The sequence below is a fragment of the Bison bison genome, unplaced genomic scaffold (genome assembly GCF_000754665.1).
Source record: "Bison bison bison isolate TAMUID 2011002044 unplaced genomic scaffold, Bison_UMD1.0 scf7180017864068, whole genome shotgun sequence".
NCBI lineage: Eukaryota > Metazoa > Chordata > Mammalia > Artiodactyla > Bovidae > Bison > Bison bison.
Genome location: NW_011494640.1, coordinates 1412735 through 1436153, shown reverse-complemented (window position 1 = coordinate 1436153; position 23419 = coordinate 1412735). Strand labels below are relative to the sequence as shown.

The following is a 23419-nucleotide window of genomic DNA, read 5'->3' as shown; positions in this document are numbered from 1 at the left end:
TTCATTCTTCAAAGTTCAGCTCAAATATCGCATCTTCTATAAAATGCTCCCTGTTACCACAGGCAAAGTTAATACTCACTTTATTTTACTAATTTGTTTATATTTTGCCTCACCCTTTATTCCACAACCTGATGCAAAAAGCCAACTCATGGGAAAAGACCCTGATGCTGGGAAAGATGGAAGGCAAAAGAAGGGAGCTGCAGAGGATGAGATGGTTAGATAGCATCACCAACTCAATGGACATGAATTTGAGCAAACTCTGGGAGATAGCGAAGGACAGGGAAGCCTAGAGTGCTGTAGTCCATGGGGTCACAAAGAGTTGGACACAACTTAGCAACTAAACAACAACCTTATCACAACCAGGACTTGAAAAGTAAAGTCTATGTTAAATTCTTTTCCATATCTGAGCAGACAGCACACCATCTAGCATACTGTTGTCAAAAAAAAAAGCAAAGATGTAAAGTTATAAATATGTCTGTACTGCTGACTACGTCTGACTTTGTGTCTATGGCTAATGAGCACTTCAAATGTGGTTTGTGATTGAGGAATTAGATGGTAAACTTTATTTACTTTCAGATAATTCACATTTAAATCGCCTATGTGACTAGTGGCTTCCCAGCTGGGACAGACCACACAAGCATATGGTTTAAGTTCTAAAGTCTGTTCATATCCCTAGCTTGTGCCCTAGAAGAATCTTACTCAAATGATAGAAGGTCAGCTGTCTGGTATGGGTCACAGGAGAGGGTCCATTCAAAGAGTGAAGCTTGAGGAACAAACTCCAAGGTGAGGAGCGTGAAGAAGTAAATAGTGAGTTACTTACCTAGGATATAAAGTTTCAATTAAGGAAGATGAGTAAGTTCTAGCGATCTAATGCACAGCACTGTACCTATAGTCAACAATACTGTATTATACACTTAAATATTTGTTAAGAGGGTAGATCTCATGTTAAATGTTCTTGCTGCAATAAAATTAAATTTAAGAAAACAAAGCAGGTTCTTGGGGACATAACTTGAACAGTCACAAAAACTCCATTGCTTTCAGATGTCATTTGTAGAGCTCAGTTTCAAGTGGCTATGAGTTGCAGCCTAAGCAAACCCTCATTATAATCAATTCCAATCCTCTGTGGATTCAAACACACCATAAGCCAAATCATACCTCCCACCTAACACTCAATTCAACAAATATGACACTCACTCTCTTTCTGTCCTTATTGCCATCAAGCTAGTTTAGGCTTCAGTACATTTCACTTAAACAGTAATAATTCATTTACTGGTCTCCAGCACACATAGTTGGATTAATCTTTCATTTTTAAGTTTTAACTAATAAGAAGCAAACACTAGTACTAATGATGTGAGGAGTATAGTAAAGTGATAGGACATGGTAGATGTATATATATATATATATATATATATATATGTAAACGGATAATTACAGTGTGGTCATACATAAACGCTCTTTCTAAAGACTATACTATGCTGGTTAAACCCAACTGGAAACTGTATTTAGCCCTTATCCGTTTGCAGATTCACTTATTAGATGACCTTGTTAATATTCAATACTTTGGGGCCTGAGGGAATGAAATATAAGACCACTAGATTTTGATGGAGAATGAAAGGTAGTTGTCAAGCTGTGGGCAGCTGGAGACAACATGAAGATATTGAGCCTAAAGGGTAAAGCCAGAGAATGGGGTACCCGGAGAGTCTCTCCCACTCAAAGGCTTTAAAAACATTCATATTCTTTGACTGATATGCAAAGCTGCCCACAATCTGACTCCAAACTATCTTTTAAGCCCTACATTCTTGTACCTAAGCATACCCTCTTCTTTCCTTAAACAAGACTCTTGAATGTGCCACATGCTTTCCTGCCTCATGCCTTTCCTCAAACTGTTCCTTCTGCCTGGAATACTATTCTTTCCCCTGCTGCCTGACAAAATCTTACCTAGTCTTCAAGACTTAGCTCAACTGTCCCCTCTTCTTTGACCATCAAGGCCTGATATCAACTCTTCCTCTTCAGGATATTTCCTAGAATCCTTCCTTTAAACCACTCTTTTAATATTTATTACATGTTGCCTTGTATCAGGAGAAGGCAATGGCACCCCACTCCAGTACTCTTGTCTGGAAAATCCCATGGACGGAGGAGCCTGGAAGGCTGCGGTCCATGGGGTCGCTGAGGGTCGGACACGACTGAGCGACTTCACTTTCACTTTTCACTTTCATGCATTGGAGAAGGAAATGGCAACCCACTCCAGTGTTCTTGCCTGGAGAATCCCAGGGACGGGGGAGCCTGGTGGGCTGCCGTCTATGGGGTCGCACAGAGTCGGACACGACTGAAGCGACTTAGCAGTAGCAGCAGCAGCCTTGTATCAAAGTTATTTGCATAATTACTTCATTACACTAGGCAGTAAGGTCCTTAGACAGAAACCTTGGTATTGCCATTGTACTTCAAATAGAATAGGAGCCCAATAAATATTTGTCAAATAATAAGTAAATGGATACACTAACTAAACAACTACTAAACATCAGGCATTATGTGAGACAAGAAAGATAAGATGTGGCCTCTGCCTCATGGCTTTTATATATTTTTCAAAAGAAAGAGTGTGGGGGACTTCCCAGGTAGTCCAGCGGTTAAGACCCCATGCTTTCACGGCAGGAGGCATGAGTTCGATTCCTGGTCAGGGAACTAAGATCCCTGCATGGCATGCAGAATGGCCAAAAAATAAAAAACAAAAGAAAAGGTATGATAATCTCAGATACTAGAGGAAAAATGAAGAAATATTTTAAAACAACAACTACATGTAGTTGTTATATGTTAAATTTCTACTATAGATTAGATAATAAGCTGAAAGTGAAAGTCTCTCACTCATATCTGACTCTTTGTGACCCTATGGACTATACAGTCCATGGAATTCTCCAGGCCAAATACTAGAGTGGGCAGCCTTTCCGTTCCCTTCTAAGTTAAGGTTCTTTCTAAACAAGATTTAATTTAAACCATACCATCATTTCTATTACACCAAGATGTAGGTGCCAGTCACTTGGTACAGTGAAGATATACCTTCACTGAGGTTCAGAGAGGCTAGGTAACCTCTTCAGGGTCATGCAGAACTAGGGCTCTTCCTGATTCAAGTCTAACTCTAAAACCCGTCATCATTCCACTACACCATGCTTCTTTCCTAGATGCAGTCTATAAATAGTTTACAACAAAAGTTACTGTTCAGCCACTTGGTCATTACTAGAAATAGCCCATACATAGAAACATGTACAACATAAAACCAAGGGGTCCCTTCCTTCCAATTTTATTCCCTCGTTGTAAGAAACAGATGCAGCTCTTTTATCTTGTTTTGTATTTTTACCCTTATAAGAGTGGCTTTAGGAAATTTCACTGCTTTTTAATGTGTCTGTATAGACAGGATTCTTTGGAGCAGAAGTAATTTATTACAATGCAATCACACTTAACATTTCTGGGCTCAGAATTATAAAAAATTTCAAATGTAAAGTATTTGTCAATAATTAGCCCTACCAAAAAACAAAAAAATCAGCCCTACAAACCTGTCAACATTTACAGACTAAACTACAATAATATGAAAAACTCCGTAAGTCACATGCAACACCTGGAAGCATCATGTGGGGAAAACAATATTAGTTTTAACACCAGAGAGACCTGGATTCAACCCACCATAACTTGTTACACAATCCCCGGCAAGTTATTACCAAGTATCAAGCTAGAAACTAAGAAAATAAAGTAAAATGGAAATAACACCCACTTTGCAGGTTGTTATAAGAATTAGACACATTAATGTGCATGAATCACCTTGCGTAAGTCTGACATATAATATGTATTCAATAAATAGTACTTCCCGTCCTTCATATTCAAAATTATTTTTTTTCAGAAGGGCTTCCAAACACTGCATTGCCAAACCCCACTCAAACAACACTTTTTTTTTCTTATTTAAAAAAATTAAATAACATGATGGCCACTAAGAGCACCAAATTAGCATGAAATAAACAATGTGATATTTTATGTAAGAAGCAACAAAATAATGTCATGGTTAACCTGAGGATAAACATATGATTTTAGTTGGCTTTCTGAAACACTGAAAACAGTTCATAAACCCCTCAGCCTCCTTCAAGGGATATTAAGGATCTAGGAACCCCTAATTAGAAACCACTTGGGAAGTTAAAGTCCCTCAGTCGTGTCCAACTCTTTGCGACCCCATAGGCTATATAGTCCATGGAATTCTCCAGGCCAGAATACTGGAGTGGGTAGCCTTTCCCTTCTCCAAGGGATCTTCCCAATCCAGGGATCAAACCCAGGTCTCCCGCACTGCAGGCAGACTCTTTTATTAGCTGAGCCACAAGGGAAGCCCAAGAATAGTGGAGTGGGTAGCCTATCCCTTTTCCAGCGGATCTTCCCAACCCAGGAATCAAACTGGGGTCTCCTGCATTGCAGGCGGACTCTTTACCAATTGAGCTATCAGGGAAGCCCTAGAAATCACTGCTGCTGCTGCTGCTGCTAAATCGCTTCAGTCGTGTCCGACTCTGTGCGACCCCATAGACGGCAGCCCACCAGGCTTCCCTGTCCCTGGGATTCTCCAGGCAAGAACACTGGAGTGGGTTGCCATTTCCTTCTCCAATGCGTGAAGTAAAAAGTGAAAGTGAAGTCGCTCAGTCATGTCTGACTCTTAGCAACCCCATGGACTGCAGTGCACCAGGCTCCTCTGTCCATGGGATTTTCCAGGCAAGAGTACTGGAGTGGGCTGCCATTGCCTTCTCTGGCACACCCTAATTTTACTGAGCTTCACAGATCCTGTGTTTTCTACAATTTGAAGGCAACCCTGAATTGAGCAAGTCTACTGGCATTATTTTTCCAACTGTATTTGCTCACTTTATGTCTCAGTATCAAATAAGGTAATCTGGCAGTATTTCAAACTTTTTCATCACCATTATTATTTCATTTGTTATAGTGATCTCTGATGCTACTATTATCATCATTTCAGCACTTTTTAGTAATAAAATATTTTTTAATTAAGGTATATATATTGCTTTTTAGACACTGATATTGCACACTTAATAGACTACAGTATACTTTTGTATGCACTGGGAAATCAAAAAATTCATGTGACTCACTTTATTAAGGCATTTGCTTTATGTGGTGGTCTGGAACTGAAACCACAGGATCTCAGAGCTATGCTTGTATTCAAGAAAGATTCTGAGACAGCAAATTCTATGTATCACCAGACAGTATCCTACACAGAAAATCTTCTATTCATAAATGAAAAGTCAGAAGAGCTAGTGAAAGTAAGGTGTTGTGTTCAGGACACAGCACATCCCAAGATGCAGGAGTCTAAAACCCCACTGGAGTTGTCTCTTGTACGTGGTCTCTGCCTTTTTTCAGTCCCAGAGCTAGGGGAAAGGCAATTAACAAGTACCTCATGATGAATGCTTTTTGGCTAACTGGTTAAAGGGCAGAAGCAGAAAAAGAATAAGGGGAAGGAAACTTCTATGCTAGGAGCTGCAGAAAAAGAATAAGGGAAGGAAACTTCTATGCTAGGAGCTGCATGCTTGCATTTCATCTTAGTGTTTGCTACAACACTTTCTGGGCTTCCTTGGTGGCTCAGATGGTAAAGAAGTTGCCATCAATGCAGGAGACCTGGGTTCGATCCCCGGGTCAGGAAGATACGCTGGAGAAGGGAATGGCTACCTAACCCCAGTATTCTTGCCTGGAAAATCCCATGGACAGAGAAGCCTGGTGGGCTATAGTCCATGGGATCACAAAGAGTCAGACACGACTAAATAACTAAGCACACACACACACACATAACACTTTCTACCTCTAAAAACCAAAGAGCACATAATTTATTAATATCACAGTCTACAAACAGTGGAGTTTAAAGGTGGGCCTGATTCACTATATCATTCTGTGGTTTGAAAAGTTATTTTAACCTTTCTAAACCTTTTACCTACTCAATGATAACGTTGTTGGGATCAAGGTCCTTTCCAGTCCCTTGGTTGACAACCTTCATGGAGAGGGATACTTTTATCCTATCATTTTTCATCTGAAAAACACAAAAGGAAAATTGGCAAAAGCTCAAAGTACATCATTTGGACTGCTGGTCTAAAATTATCTAAGAATTGGACGTTTTTATCATGTATTTAACACTGAATTCCTCTAACGGTCAACATTTTGGGTACTAACAAGCATAACAGGCAAATTCTATGGCAAGGCATTTCAGGAAATGGTTTTCTTATCATTCTTGACCCTCCTTAGGGGAAAGACAAAAATAATTGCTCAGAAATCCGGGGCCTGTGGAAGTAACCAGGCAAAAAATTAAAGCTATTTTTTTTAATATAGTTCAGTGTAATAATCGGTTCAGAGATCCATGAGCATAGAATGGATTTCAGAACATTCCAGTGGACTAGATCTCCTTTTGGACTTTGTCTAAAAGCTTCTTAAACATGAAGTCAACTAACAGTGTCTTTAAATGTGAAGACAGTTGTTAGCCACATTGGTCTTCTTTTGCTTCCATCAGCACTTGAAGGCCTCTACAATTTGCGGTCTTTATCAGCTACTCTCTTTGCCTGCAATATGCTTTTCTCAACTTTTCACATGACTGGCTCCTTTTCCTTTGGGTCTCAGATCATATACAACCACCACCCCCTCAAAAGTCTGTTTTGTTTTATCTAAATCAACCTCCACATCGTTTGACCCTACTATATAGCACTTACTGTAACCTGTAGTTATTTTTAATTATTTTAGTTTGCTTACTTCTTATTTATCTCCTCTTGTATAGAATATATATTCTACACAAGTTCCATCACCACTGAAGTCAGTTATATCTGATTTACTAACTCTTGCATCCCTCAGACCTAGTATATATTAGGCACTCAAACATTGTTGAATGTCTCTTTCAGGACTGTCTCCTCTGCCATCCTCTGGGAGAAGAGCAGGTCTCAGTGTGCATGCACATCACTCCGGTGGTCTGAAGAGACCCCCAGACACTCAAGTGAGCTGCTGTTAACAGGGTCCTCCAGCATTTTCTCACTCTTCCTCACATAGCCTGGTGTCAGGTATTATGAAAAATGTAAACTCTATGTATGTTTAAAAATGTATGTAAACTCTATGTTCTTTTTTGTTTTGGTCCAAATTGAAGTGTATTTTGAAGTTTTCTACTAAAGACAGGCTCATAGATTTAAGTTTTCTTCTCTCTTTTTGGTTCTTTTTTTTTTTTTTTTTTCCTCCACATCCATCATTTGGATGAACTACAGGGAGGGAAGTCTTATAAACAAGTAATTATTAGACCACACTAATTACAGCTCACACTGTCCTTCTGAGTTTGCATGACAGACAGATGGCCAAAAGGTTTAAATTCAGGTCAGATTATCAGCCACAGTTAACAACATATACACACTTGTGAAATATCACCATGAAAAACTTAGAAAATCCCGGCTTTACTTAATAGTTTCTAACCAGCTAAAGTTGCACAGAACTTTACCTCTCGGCCAATAAGCTTCACCCACACTTTGTCTCCAACATCTACTATCTCAGAGGGCTTATCCACGCGACAGGATGACATGTGAGTTCGATGGACCAGACCTGGGCACAAGAAGAAAAGCGCACTGGGCATACTCATACACATACTCTAAATAACACAGTAAAGAGGCAGTGGGAGTTGGGGGTTCACTGAAAAAGTTTTCATTGGTTTAAAACTGCAAATTAAAACAATTTGAGATGACTTTTTATACGTAATCAACTAACAAATATTCTTTAAAATAATGCTTAATTATAGAGTAGAGACGTGATACAACAGCTATATTTATATAATACTGGTAAAAATACAAGTTGGTACAATTCTTTGAAAATAAAAGGCATTAAGATGTTTATACCTTTGATGCAAAAAAACACCACTTGAATTTTTCCAAAAGAAAAATTCAACAGAGGCAAAAATTTATGGCATATAAAAATGCCTGCAGTATTATTATCTACAAAGGTTAAAAATAAAAATTATTACAAAATGTAAATGACCAATACTTGGAAAACAGCTTGATAAATTATGATAAATCTTTCATAAAAGAGTAAGCAGCCATTTAAATTAGTTATAAAAAATAATTATGATGTTAAGTGAAAAAAGTAAAAATAAACAAGGTTGCCATTTTTAATCTATTAAATTAGCAAAATATTTAGAAGAGAATAATATCCAGTGTTGATATAAATATAGTAAAATAAGAAATATTGCTGAAGCTAACGTAAAGTTTTAGAAATCACTTAGCAATGGCTATCAAGAGTGATAGAAATATTTAATAAAATTAATAGACATCCTTTTCCTTGTCTATCCAAGGTCATTTTCTGGGAGAACCACCTTCCTTACATTCTAAAAAAATCTGGTCAGTCCTTGTAGTTTGGTTGGAGCTGATCTAACCCCCAACTGTGGGGATATGACACAGGCATAGTCAATCAAGGTACTTCATTCCCCAGGCCACAGCAACTGACTGGTTCAGGGACAGACACAAGATACTAGCTAAATCAAATCTTTCTCAAGACTTTTGTCAGGATTATAAACTACAAGAAGTTACCAATGCCCATCTTTACCACCAGGTGGCAAGAATCAGCCAGACAGAAGCAAAGAAGAGCCTGCATAAACAAGAGACAAAGCCCTGAAGGCATAAACTAAGCACTGGATCCAGCCCTGGTGGAAGCTAGATTTATTAATATCTTACACTGCCCAGGGAAATTAGCCAGAAATTTACAAAATGTTTCTCCTGCATTTCTGTCCCTAGGAACCAAGAGTTCTAATAATTAACTTGACCCGTAATCACTTCTGAGACTAAGAAAAAAACTTATACTTAGAAAAATCTATATGTACCTAGAAAAGTGATTTACATCAAAAATATTCAATGTATTTTTAAGACAGTGAAAAAAATAGAAACAACCAAATATCCAGCAATAGGGTAATGGCTAAGTCAACTACGGTACAGCTACTTGACAGCCCATTAAAAACAATGTTCAAAAGATTATGTAAAAATATATCAATAATTCATTCTTTTGCAAATATTTGAGTGCCTACTATGTGCCACGCACTGTAGGAAACAGCATTTCTCATTTAAATAATGAAAATGCTTAAAACAGATTCCAAAAACTAGAAAGGAATAATCCAAAATGCTATAGCAATGGTTAGACTAGGGTATAGGATTGCAGGTTAATTTTTTTTATTTTCAAATGTTCTAATAATAGAGAAAACTCTATTCTGAGGGAAATTAATATAATAAACACTTATTCTGAATGAAAATAAACCTGGAATCTAAAGAAAAAGTAGTAAGTCAAAGATTTCTGTCCAAAAAACTTGCACTCCCTGAAGTTTCCTGAGAGAATCACTAACCTTTATTCTCAATCTCTCTTACACACAGGCATACACAAGGTTGTCAGCACATGCCTATAACAAAGTATCTGCCATCTGTGTCTGGAGCTCCTGTGGGAAGCCACTCCTTTCACTGGTCGTGGTTATTGGGTCTCTCAGACCTACTTCAGCTGATTCTGGAGGCTGACAGTCTATCTTCCAATACTGCCAGAGCTAAAATGCTTTATATATATAATATAACCCATGTTTTAAATTTTAGACCATCATATAATCTTTAAATTGGATAAAATTCATGGATCTGGGTTCTCTTCTTTTTCGTGATCAAGTAATGAGCAGAGTAACCTAATTAGAAAACCCAGAGGAAATTCAGATGCCCTAAAGGAAAGGGAAACATTTCATTTTGACATCTTTTTGGCTCCAACTGTCCTCTAATTCTAAACTTCACTTTTTTCCTGAACTGCAAATGGAAGTTGTGAAGGAAATTAATGTTGAACCTAATATACTTGAGAGAATATTTTTTTCCTGAAACAGGTCTATTTATTGGAGTACCACAAAGAAAGAATGAGTTAACCATCTGTTCTCCTATGTGATTCCAAAGTAGGATATTTTTTGGCCCAAGCATCTCTTAAATATGGCATTTTGCAGAGCATTAATAATGAAAAATTATAAACAATTTAAAATGATTATGTGATACATGTGAATGATAAACTAATGCCATTTAAATGTTTACAAAAAGTATTTTAAAAGACAAAAAAATGTTTAACATTCATTAAGTGTAAAAGCTACAAAATGTATACACAGGGTATAATCTTAATTTCAGTATGTTCATTTCTACGTACATATGTGACTATAAAGAAATGCACTGAAATGTTCACAGCACCTATCTCTGTGTGGTAATAATGATCATTTGCTTTGGTGGGTTCTCTCTTATTATTCCATAAGCATGAATATTTTTAACCATAAAAAATGTTAACTATAAAAACCAAATATATATATATCTATAAACAAAATCTAAACATGATACGTACACTATGATTGAAATTATGTAAAACTATGTCTCATGGACACAGATGAAAAGGGAATACAAAAATTGTTATATTGGTGTGTGGGATTTTTATAGTTGAAACTTAATGGCTTATCTCCTTCACTTATTGGGTGAATTAAACAAGAGAAATGGTCGAGCCCATAGTCTTGAATGTAAATGTCAGGTAGGCAGTTGGATATCTAAGTCCATAGATCAGAGGAGGGGTATGAATTGAAAATAAAGTGTAGGAGTCTTCAGCGTACAGATGCTTATATACCAAAATACATTAATCAGACTGTCAATTTAGTGATTGGTTCAGAGATACACACAATTCACCAAGTTATTAACTTACAGTGGAAGATATACTTTTCTTATACCTGGAAGGTTCCAAGTCCTTATTTGGGAAAACTACTCACTGACCCCAGTATCATATACCTAAAAATCAGATTAATGATTGGAAATTGCTTCAACACAGAATAAGAACAAAAGGGAAACAAATGTTTTGAGAGGTGTTTCCTGTCCATGAAGGTTTGATGGACTTCCTCATAAGAGAATCCATCTCTCTAGTTCCTATCATCAGATTCATTTCTTCCTTAATAAGGTAAGATAAACACTGCCAACTTCAGGCTCTCAGGCTTTCTTTTACTATGTTCCAGAGATTGATATCTACTCATATAATCTCTTCCTAGTAGAAAGATACAATCAGATTTCAGTCTACTAAACTGCAATTTCATTCCAACTCTTTTTCCCTGGAATTAAACTCAGATTACCTTGTTGAAGTCTTAAATGTTCCCATCTCTTCAGTCACAGATTTACAGGCAATTACCTGGTGTATTTCTATCTGTGGCTAATCCTATACTCTGTATAGGGGATTCATCATTAGTTTAATTCTCAGCCTGAATTCTTGGGAAGTATTTCACTGTTAACCACACACACCACCAATAGTTGGATTAAGTATATATGGTAGAAAACCAAAATAAAACATGAGGCTCCCTCAGTTCATACTGGATACTTCACTAGATCCATTTAATCCTTCCTTACATTAGCCCTTTGACATAGACTCACATGAGGAAATAGTCTAGAAGTAAATTGTCCAAAGTGACAGAGCTGATAAAGAAATGCACTTCAAATGTCTTTGACATCATATTGATACTTCTCCATTATTTTCTATATTATCAATCTGTTATCTTTTCAATTAAAAAGAGAAAGATGACCTGCAACAGTAGAAACACATCTAATTCTTTTCTAGCAAAGGCTCTAAAACAGAAATCAACACAAATGCTTTGCTCATTGTGTTACATGGAGGAAGCAGTCTGTATCTGGATCTCTGACATTAAGTCATAAATGCCCAAAGGGCATATCAAGTCCATCACAATATTCAATAAGCCCAATATGATACTTAAACAGAATGACTCCCAACTGAGTGTCTGCTGGTAAAAGAAAAAAAATTCTGACAATTTAGAAAGAGCTAGAATCTTAACTGCCACATGAAAAAAACAGAATTAGCCTATTACAGTTCCCTTAAAAATATTCCCCCAACTGTTTTAGGTTCACCATTAATTTTACAAACTTCACTGACAATAAAGGAAAAACGTAAAAATTACAAACCATTAGAGGTCAGCTGCAGCCAAAAAACATCAAAATAAGGTCTCCTTTACCTCTGGGACATATGAATTTCCTCTCTAGACTTTTCAAGTTAAATTACTGAGCTGGTCAAAAAGTTCGTTTGGGTTTTGTTACGGAAAAACCCAGAATGAACTTTTTTGGCTAACTGAGTATCTTCAATCAGCGATTTATAACAATAATGTAGGCACATAAATTAAAGTGCTTGCACATCCTTTATCTTGTGGTATTAGGGATTCATTCAGACATTTACTAAACATCCACTATACTATAAGCAAAAATGGATCCAAGGATGAGTAAGACATGATCTTGTAAGTCAAGAAACTCTAAAAATAACACACATGGCCCCATTTCACAGATAAGGAAACGAAGGCTCAAGGACTCAAGGTTCAAGGCTCAAGCAACCTGCTATAGTCAAGAAGCTAGTAAGTGGCAGAGCTAGGACTAGGATTTATTTTTTTCATTTAATAAAATTCACTGAACATCCATTATATCTCAGGCACTATAGCAGGCCCTGACTCATCCCAGTAGCCTAACTATTACACAGCTCAGTGGATTAACTGAAACTTCACTCATTTTATTATACTACATTGTAATTTGTTTACACCTCTGGACTGTGAACAATCTGAGAGCAGCAGGGACTATGTTTTCTTATCTCTGTTCCCACGTGACACAGTGACCAAAACATAGAACTCAGTAATCATTTGTTAAACCTGAATTCACTGCTAAAAATATTTGCACTTCTACCACAAGCAAGGCACTTTAAAAGTGCAACAGTGAATAATCTCTACTCTCAAAATTTTGTAGTTCAGTGCTGGTGGGAAGAGGATAGTAGAGAAAGAAAGAACTTCATAAACATATAGGGCTACAATGTCCAATACAATAGTCACTAGCTATAGATGTTTAAAGTTTGAATTTTAATCAAAACAAACAAAATTTAAAAGTCAGTAGGCTACTGTATTAAACAACAGATGTGGTACAATATAAAAATATATTTGGTTTTTGTCCCTGCTCCCTACATAGAACACTTAAAACTCTTGGAATTTCCCTAGTGATAGTGGTGTCTTTGTAATTCATAAGCCTCTTTTGATCATACTAGAGTTTATGCTAAAGAGGGGACTTTGTTTTGGGGACCCTTGATAATTCCTGGATGGAGCTGTCACCAGAAAGACCAAGTGATGAAAGGATTGGAACTTTCAGCTCCAATGACCTCCAGGAAAGAGAGAGAGGGGCTGGAGACTGAGCCCTATAAAAACCCTTAAAGCATGACAGCCAGAGAGTTTATGGGTTGTTGAACACATCAACTTGTTGGAGGGCAGTATGCCAGAGGACATGGAAGCTCTGTGTACTCCCCACTCCTGTATCTTGCCCTGTGCATCTCTTCCGTTTGGCTGTTCCTGCTTGCATCCCTTATAATACACTGGCAAACAAAAGGAAAGTGTTTTCCTGAGATCTGTGAGCCATTTTAGCAAATTATCAAACTCACAGAGGGGAGTTCGAGAGAACTCCTGATTCATAGCAAAGTATTGACTGGAGACATATTTAATATGTTTTTTGCTACCCAAACATTATTGACCAGAAACGTTTCAATTCTCCAACCAGTTGGTGCCTGGAGAACTGGTGAACTGGCTGGTGTTACACAGCACATCAGATAAAGAACATTTCCATCACTGTGGAAAGTTCTATCAGACAATACTATAAGAGGGGAAAGAAAATCTAGTTTAGATCTGAATACTAGGAACCAGTCTTTAACTCAGTAGTGATTTAAAAATTCTGAAAACAGAAATCTGAGAAAAATGACTCAAATTAGAGTCTACCTTCCTGACAGATGTTAAGATCTAGAGATCATTTATTTCATAACTCAGCCCTCTCAGGACTGGACTTAATAATCTTCTTCCATTTAAGGGCAGAGAAGCTAAAGTACACTGTGGAAAAGTCAACTGCTCAAGTTACCAAATAAACCTACAGAAGTGCCCAGGATTAGAACTCATGGAGTTTCCATCTAACGATTTGGCTCCCTGAGCTCTCCCTTCAAGCTTATCTCAGCACAGTTGTTAGACTGACAGATTCACTTGTAAACTGGCAGCTACGATCAGAGGCATCATCTGACAGGGTATGGATATAAGTGAGTTGAGGACTAACTGCTGGAAGCTGGCAGGCTTTTAATCCTCACACAGTCACCAAAGTGTCACATAAATGCTCAAGTAAGGATGGGACTTTCAGGTACTGGTGGCTATGGCAAGTACACTGACAAGAAAATCTGTCTTCAGATCTAAAGAGGTGCATACCATACAGGGATGAGGATTAGTTTCATGTCATTAAATCTTAGCCAACATGAAAGGAGAAATTTTATTACAGATTGCTGATTGCTAGCTTGGAAACTGGAGAAGGCAATGGCAACCCACTCCAGTACTCTGGCCTGGAAAATCCCATGGATGGAGGAGCCTGGTAGGCTGCAGTCCATGGGGTTGCGAAGAGTTGGACACGACTGAGCAACTTCACTTTCCCTTTTCATTTTCATGCATTGGAGAAGGAAATGGCGACCCACTCCAGTGTTCTTGCCTGGAGAATCCCAGGGAGGGGGGATCCTGGTGGGCTGCCATCTATGGGGTCACACAGAGTCAGACACGACTGAAGCGACTTAGCAGCAGCAGCTTGGAAACTACCAGTAAGCTATTTCTAATTAGCTAAGATGCAATTTGCAGCAGAGTAGTCTCCAAAGCTAAAGGCAAGGTCAGCTTTTGTAAAACAACAAAAAAAATTTTTTTAACTACAAATAGCAAAAGTTCCTTTAAAAAAAATAATTTTATAGTATAGTTGATTTAGAAAGTTGTGTTTAATTTCTGCTGTACACAAACTGTGAAAGCTCTCTTTCCATCTCTCCTTTAGCAAACCAAGCTCCCCAGTGGTGACCATGGCTAATTTGTTGACTATTCTTTCAGACTTTCTTCTAAGTATACACAATGACATTTAAAATACATAAGTATATGTTGTTGTTCGTAAGTCACTAAGTTGTGTCCGACTCTTTTGTGATCCCATGGACCTTAGCCCAGCAGGCTCCTCTGTGCATGGGATTCTCCAGGCAAGAATACTGGAGTGGGTTGACATTTCCTCCTCCAGGGGATCTTCCTGACCCAGGGACGGAACACAGCACTTGCATTAGCAGGTGGATTCTTTACCACTGAGTTACCTCAGAAGCCATAGGCATATGTGAACATGCCTTAAAAGGGGGAGAGGGAGATAAGCAATTTGGAGCGATTGATAATAGGTTATTGTCACATAAGCATGCTGATGCTCAGTCGTGTCCAACTCTTTGCAACCCCATGAACTGTAGCCCACCAGGCTCCTCTGTCTATGAGATTTCCCAGGCAAGACTACTGGAGTGGGTTGACATTTTCTCCTCCAAGGGATCTTCCCAACCCAGGGATTGAACCTGGCAGATTCTTTACCACTGTACCACCTGGGAAGCCCAATAATAGGTACAGAGTTTCTTTTGTATGACAAATATGATATTAAACTAGATTGTGGTGATGGCTGCAAAATTCTGTGCCTATACTAAAAACTACTGAACTGTGCACTCTGAATGAAATGTAGATCTGTGAATTATATCTTAATAAAACTGTTAAAAATGTTATATAAATGGAACCATAAAACAGGTCATCTTTCAGGATTAGTTTTTTTCACACAGTATAATTCTCTGGAAATGAATCTAGATCATTGCGTATTTTGATACTTGATTCTCATTCCTTTGTATTGCAGAGCAGTATCCCATTGTATGGATATATCACAGTTATATTTTTAATCACTATCGAGAATGAGCATCTTCTAAGATATTTATTGTTCAACTGCTGTTTTTTCTCCTATGAATTATCCTTTCATATCCTTGGCCCCATTCCTACTTTCCTCTTTTCTATTAGTCCTGTGTCATATGGACTGCAAATTCTTTTTTCTCATTTAACTTTGCTTATGATGATGTTTGCAATTATGTTTTTTACTTTTATGTAGTCAAATATACTTCTAGATTGACTTTTATGTAGTCAAATACTCTTCTATATTTTCTCTTAATAATATATCTATGTACATCTTTTACATTAAGATCTTTAATACATCTGCATCAGGAGGCCTGGGTTCCAGTCCTGACCATGCTATAACCTAGCTCAAACATTCTGAGCAGGTCACCAGTCTATGGAATCTACTTAACACGATTATTTGGAGAAACAAATAAGATATAGATACAAAAATGATTCTCTAAAAATGTTCAATAGATCTATCAATTATGAAGAAAATTTAAAGCATTTGATGTATATAAATTTGTACTGGTTACAATACTATTTCCTTTCCCTGTGCCACATACTAGAAAACTCACAATGCTGGTCTCAGAGAATAAGTAGCTTGCTCTCCCCCAAATCCTAAGTCCAAAGAGGTCAAGTGACTCAACCAGGATCACAGGAGAAATTTAGGGAAGAGTTACTTCTAGAAGTGAACACAAATGGTTATGCCCCCTGCCCTCCCCAGAAGTCAGAAAAACACCATTCTTCAGAGTTAAGGCTTCCTAAAAGTGAACTTTAATCAACTGTCTGTATTTGTATCTTTACACTAGAAACAAAAACAAACTACTATCTGAAAAAATTAGAGCTTATAATTAGAGGTGAAAGTAGACAGAGCCAAATGAGAGTGCTGAATTTCAAGTTATTGGTTCCCACCTTGCTTCCGACAGCCTGGGATTTTGATAAAGGCTCCATAGTCCGTGACCATAGCAACCTATAAAAACACAAAAAAAGAATCTTTATCACACAAATGAGCTCTCTCCTGTAGAATTTAACCTCATCTCTTTGAATTTCCACTTGGTACTGACTGCCTGTGTCTGTTGCAAAACTGCCTAAAAGTGATATTCTGTCAAACATTCTTTCTGTTCTTTTTGAGATTTAAACTGACAGGTATGTATGATTCTAATAAAAACACTGGTGAGACTGGAGTTATGTCAGATGATATGATGGTACTTGTTGTTCAGTCACTAAGTCATGTCCAACTCTTTGCGAGGCTTCTCTGTCCTTCACTATCTCCCTGAGTTTGCTCAAATTCATGTCCATTGAGTTTGTAATACCATCCAACCATCCCATCCTCTATCGTCCCCTTTTCCTCCTGCCCTCAATCTTCCCCAGCATCAGGGTCTTTTCCAGTGGGTCGGTTCATTGCAAATACTGAAGCTTCAACTTCAAAATCAGTCCTTCCAGTGAAGGTTCATGGTTGATTTCCTTTAGGATTGACCGGTTTGATCTCCTTGCTCTCCGAGGGACTCTCAGGAGTCTTCTCCAACACCACAATTTGAAAGCATCAATTCTTTGGCTCTCAGCCTTCTTTATGGTCCAAGTCTCACATCCGTATAAAGTTATAGTTTATATTTCCTGGAACAGAGGTCCCCGATCCAAATAGAGAAGTTTAATAATTTGGGATGAATCATGTGAGGCATCTCTTTTTCCTAAACTTTGAACCAGTAAGACCATATAGCTTGCTCTGCTGCTGCTGCTGCTGCTGCTAAGTCGCTTCAGTCGTGTCCGACTCTGTGCTCTATTTCACTCCAACCCGGAGTCTTGGGTTTTATCAAGACAATTTTAAAAAAAGTCATTACACAGACAACAACTGACAGAACTTGAAAAGATATAATCAGACAAAGAGTTGTCTTTTGCAGAGTCGACCTAAAATGGAGAAGTAAGAGGCTTGATGTTAGTCACTCAGTCATGTTCCATTCTTTGTGACTCCATGGTCTATCACCAAAATTGATGCTTTCAAACTGTGGTGCTGAAGAAGACTCTTGAGAGTCCCTTAGACAGCAGGGAGATCAAACCAGTCAATCCTAAAGGAAATCAACCCTGATTATTCATTTGAAGGACTGATGCTGAAGTTAAACAGCCAACTCATTAGCAAAGACCCTGATGCTAGGAAACACTGGGGGCAAGAGGAGAAGGGGGCGACAGAGAATGAGATGATTGGATGGCATCACTGACCCAATGGACATGAGTTTGAGCAAACTCAGGGAGATAGTGAAGGACACGGAAGTCTGGTGCGTGGTGCAGTTCATGGGGTAGCAAAGAGTTAGACACAACTTAGTGACTGAATAACAACAACAAAAGAGGCTTGATGGATTTATGTAATATGCAGGCCATAGGTAACAGAAACATAAGGCCCAAAAGCCTTGTCAAAGAAATCATCATCTCAGACTCTACCTCCACTGCTTTCCTCCCCTCTATCCTCTAACCCCCTGCTTCCAATTGTGGATTGGGATTAAAGTTGCCACTATATACTGTATTTATCACTAAATTCATTATTATTTATAAAATATTCAATACAATGTTACACACATAAACTTTGTTCTTTCCAGTGACTTTAAACTTGGTTGTTTCATCTTGGGCAATCACTGTTTATGCTTAAACATAACTAAAACAAGGGGAAGGAAGAAGGGAAAGGGGAAGATAATTTTTGCTGCACCTCTATTCACTAACATATACTAAATACTCACTACATGCAAAACACGATTCAAAGTGCTTTACATAATCCTCATGACACCATATAATGTTGGATGGACTATTATTACTCTCATTTGATGGATGACAAAACTGATGCATGGAGAGACCAAGTGTTTGAATATACAATGTTCAAAGCTAATAAGTAGCAGAGCTGTAATTTGAATCCAGGGAGTTCTTAATGACACTACAGCTGCTCATGGGTTCCCTTTAACTATAAGACTGTTAACAGCCAAAAGCAATGTGACATTTGTTATCTTATCTGCTCCTGGAACAATCTTAGGAGTATATATAGTGGGCCCCCATGTTCCAGATGAGGCAAAACAGTTTAGATATAGGAAGAACCCAGGCTTTGAAATGAAAGATGTAGCTTCTAATCCCAGCTCTGCCACTTCTTACTTGTGGAATCTTGAACACAACTTGCTTTCCCATTTGTACTCACTTTGCTGCTGCAAATAACAAATCAGGTACTAGTACCCGGCATCCAAAGTACATTCAATAAATTGTAGCTTTCTATTAATTTAAAGTCCAAAACACTGAAGCACAAAAATGTGAGTGACTACTGGAACCGCAAAACAATTACCTTAGATACAGTAGGCACAGAACCTAGATCCTTTGACTCGTCGTAATCCAGTGCCTCATAGTTCACCAAATATTATCACTACTCACTTCAATGTTAGGATAGAAATAGATAAAAACTTCCACTCTCCTCATTCTTAAATGGGCACTTAAACTAACTGTCCAAGATATAGCATTAAGAATGGGTTAAGAACCAATATTTCTAAACTCCTGTTTTAAAATGACGAATATACTATGTTGGCGTAGAAACCAGGTATTCTCAAAGAAACAGGTCAATGAGGCAGATACTGTACTTAAAATCAAGGCAAGGTGGACTTTAGAGATTAGCTGATCCAATCCTGCCATTTTTCAAATGAAGAAAGTGAAGACCAGAGACATGAAGTACTTATCCAAGTTCACAAAGCACGTTGTTCTTTGTAAAAAGGGCTGCATGGATAAAGAAGATAAAACTTAATATTTTTAGCTACAATAAAAGAAAATCCCTTCTTCTTGCTGGACCAACTAAAGGCACCCTGGCTTTTGCCCCAGGGTTCTAGATAGAGGGCTGAAATGATTCATATTGTGTAACATCATTATTTAAGGGCATAATTATCTAAACAACTTAAAAGCAGTATCTGGAAACTGAAGCCCAAATCACCTTACTGCTGTAAAAACAGTATCACCTTTCAGTCCTGAAACTTCACTGTCACATTATGATCTTTTGTGGAAATATCATAACAGATCTTAATTTGGCCTATCCCAAAAGAGAAGGTTAATGTGCTCCAGAATGGATGCACTCAACTGTTTAGTTAGGAAAACACATTCCTGCCCATTTCTAATACCAGGTGTTTCCATCACTGTGTCTCTTAGGGTGCACTCAGACTTGAAATTAACAGAATGGCACCTGCCTTAGATGATTACACAGTCTGCCTGGTGTCCCAAGAACAATTAATCAAACAGCTCAGGGGAGAAAATTCAGTAATTATCTCAACTGAACTCAGGGCTTGGGTAAAATGAATTTACTATCTTCAGATTAGACATTGCATCAGCCTTAAAAGTAGTTATCCCCATAATGTGAACAAGGACTCTGAGGCTCAGAGACATAAGTTATCTGTCTAAAGTCACAAAGTTAGAAAGTACAAAGTTAGAAAGTATCAGGACCAAGTACAGAAGTTCTCTGACTTCTAGTCCAATGTTATTTTCAATTTACCAACACCAATCTTGCTTCAGCATTTCTTTGGCTATGGCTGGGTTAAGCCAAATTCCAAATCTCTTTGCTATGCTTGTATCCGCTACTATGCTTAATGGACTCTGGCACCAAGATGCCTCTCAGAGGACAAGAGAAGGATGAATATTAGCTTGTCAGCAATCTTGTCAATGGGCCCCCCAACTATGCTGAGCCTGCTAAAAGAATCGCTAGAATATGGGGCACACCACCAGTTTCTTCAAAGGGAACTGATCCTAAAATGCTTAGATTCAAATTTAACGCAAACATTTATTTACCAAGCACTTGTATGCAAGATACAACATCACGCACTATGAAATAAAAACAACATAAAAAAAAGAGATGCTCAGCCTATTTTTTAAAAAATTTGAATTAGTTACCAAGATACATGAGATAAACATAGCCTCTGCTCTCCAGTAATACACATTCTTGTGGAGAAGACAGACATATACACAAGAAACCATAGTACAAGATAGACTATAAATGTCATGATAGAGGTACAAACAGAGGATGGAAGAACAACTAAGTTTGCCATCTACCTTCCTCCTATACCACCCAATTCAACAAGAGTTCTCTTATGGACCTTTAGGTTCCACCACACATTGATGAACAACTGAACAAACCCAGCTGCAGATTTGGAGAACTTGATTTAGAACTTGCCATTTATTAACCATCAGGGCAATTATTTAACTTCTAAGAAGTTTCATTATCCATAAAATGGGATTAACAATTTCTTCAAAGAAAGTCAATGACACATAATGTGTGAAAGTGCTGGCATACATCGGGTTTACAAATTTTTTTTGAATTTTAATGTAAATTCTGCTGCTGCTAAGTCGCTTCAGTCGTGTCCGACTCTGTGCGACCCCACAGACGGCAGCCCACCAGGTTCCACCATCCCTGGGATTCTCAAGGCAAGAACACTGGAGTGGGTTGCCATTTCCTTCTCCAGGGCATGAAAGTGAAAAGTGAAAGTGAAATCGCTCAGTTGTGTCTGACTCTTCGTGACCCCATGGACTGCAGCCCACCAGGCTCCTCCATCCATGAGATTTTCCAGGCAAGAGTACTGGAGTGGGGTGCCATCGCCTTCTCCGTTATTTACATTAATGGAAATACTTCTTTATAAATATTAGGCACTCAATAAATGTTTGCTGGATGAATATTCTGAAGTTTCTTCTTTTTAATTTATCATGAAATTGCTCTTTCTCTAATACCAGTCACTTCTAGGTATTTTTCAAAATGTGTTCCTGAAATATTAGAACTATAGTTCTAGTATTACAACTATAAAGTTCTTTCTGAACACTACTCTAGCCCATTCATCCTTGACCAATAAAATATAAAACCTACACTAATTCAAGCCTCATCTCATATAAAAAGATAAAGGTTAGAAGACACTTTATTACAAATCTGAGTCAGTTTGTAGAAAGAGCTCTTCTCCCTTTTGTGCAATACCTCACAAGTGAGGCCTTCATGATCAGAAAAATCAGTTTTATCTCCTGAGCTACAATTTCTTCTTTTTGAGCTCTAGTATCTCACTGACATCTGGGGATACCATATGCCCTAAAGAAAAAGGACAGAGGTTCTGAAGAGCAGTTGCTTGCTATTTATCAGAATGTTATCATCCTTTCTACCTTGACTTGTACATTACAAGTTGGAATCCACTTAATAGAAGTCTAGAACCACATTTATCTATAATCAACCAATAGTCACAAAGTCTGTCTTCAAAGGCCTCACATTATTAGGTGGTAAAACTTTTGTCAACTATCATAAAGAAAGTATGAATGCCATAAGAATGACATAGTTAAAATAGGTACTCATAAGACACTGAAAACAATCTCGTTTGCTTTATAAAAAGGGAGATAACATTAATGAATTGCTGTATCTCAGGCATTGTGTTTTCATACATGATAGTTTATTTAACTATCATCACAATCCTATGAAAGTTGTTTTTATCTCCATCTAACAAATGAGAAAACTGAGGCTCAAAGAAATTAAGTGACAACCTCAAAGATTACATAGTAAGTAAAAGAGGTAGGACTGGAATCCAGGTTTTGTATGGTTCCAAAGCCTCTGCTCTCTAAACAAATACAATGCCTTCTCCCTCAAAGGTTGATCATTCATTCAGTCATCAAGGTGTATTGAGCACCTTCCATTTTCTACTCACCTACCTGAGACTACACAACAGTGAACAGAACAAGCAGGGCCCTGACTTCATGGAGCTTAGCATCCTCTAAGGAATGTGAAGTCAAGTGGGCCTTAGAAAGCATCACTATGAACAAAGCCAGTGGAGGTGATGGAATTCCAGTTGAGCTATTTCAAATCCTTAAAGATGATGCTCTGAAAGTGCTGCACTCAATATGCCAGCAAATTTGGAAAACTCAGCAGTGGCCACAGGACTGGAAAAGGTCAGTTTTCATTCCAATCCCAAAGAAAGGCAATGCCAAAGAATGCTCAAACTACCACACAATTGCACTCATCTCACACACTAGGAAAGTAATGCTAAAAATTCTCCAAGCCAGGTTTTAGCAATACGTGAACCGTGAACTTCCAGATGTTCAAGCTGGTTTTAGAAAAGGCAGAGGAACCAGAGATCAAATCCGCTGGATCATGGAAAAAGCAAGAGAGTTCCAGAAAAACATCTATTTCTGCTTTATTGACTATGCCAAAGCCTTTGACTGTGTAGATCACAATAAACTGTGGAAAATTCTGAAAGACATGGAAGTACCAGACCACCTGACCTGACCTGCCTCTTGAGAAATCTGTATGCAGGTCAGGAAGCAACAGTTAGAACTGGACATGGAACAACAGACTGGTTCCAAATAGGAAAAGGAGTACATCACGGCTGTATATTGTCACCCTGCTTATTTAACTTCTATGCAGAGTACATCACGAGAAACGCTGGGCTGGAAGAAGCATAAGCTGGCATCAAGATTGCTGGGAGAAATATCAATAACCTCAGATATGCAGATGACACCACCCTTATGGCAGAAAATGAAGAGGAACTCAAAAGCCTCTTGATGAAAGTAAAAGAGGACAGTGAAAAAGTTGGCTTAAAGCTCAACATTCAGAAAACTAAGATCATGGCATCTGGTCCCATCACTTCATGGGAAATAGATGGGGAA

At 38.0% G+C, this 23419-nt stretch overlaps 1 protein-coding gene across 2 annotated transcripts in view; it reads right to left on the bottom strand.

Annotated features, from left to right (window-relative positions):
* The window catches only part of ZCCHC17 (zinc finger, CCHC domain containing 17), a 52116-nt gene that overhangs the window by 17431 nt on the left and 11266 nt on the right, over positions 1–23419 (bottom strand). For both annotated transcript variants that reach the window (XM_010836887.1, XM_010836886.1), the window contains 3 exons: positions 16700–16757; positions 7490–7590; positions 5961–6052 (listed from right to left, as the gene is read on the bottom strand). In XM_010836887.1, coding sequence (XP_010835189.1) covers positions 5961–6052; positions 7490–7590; positions 16700–16757 — 251 coding nt within the window. The remainder of the gene's footprint in view (positions 1–5960; positions 6053–7489; positions 7591–16699; positions 16758–23419) is intronic.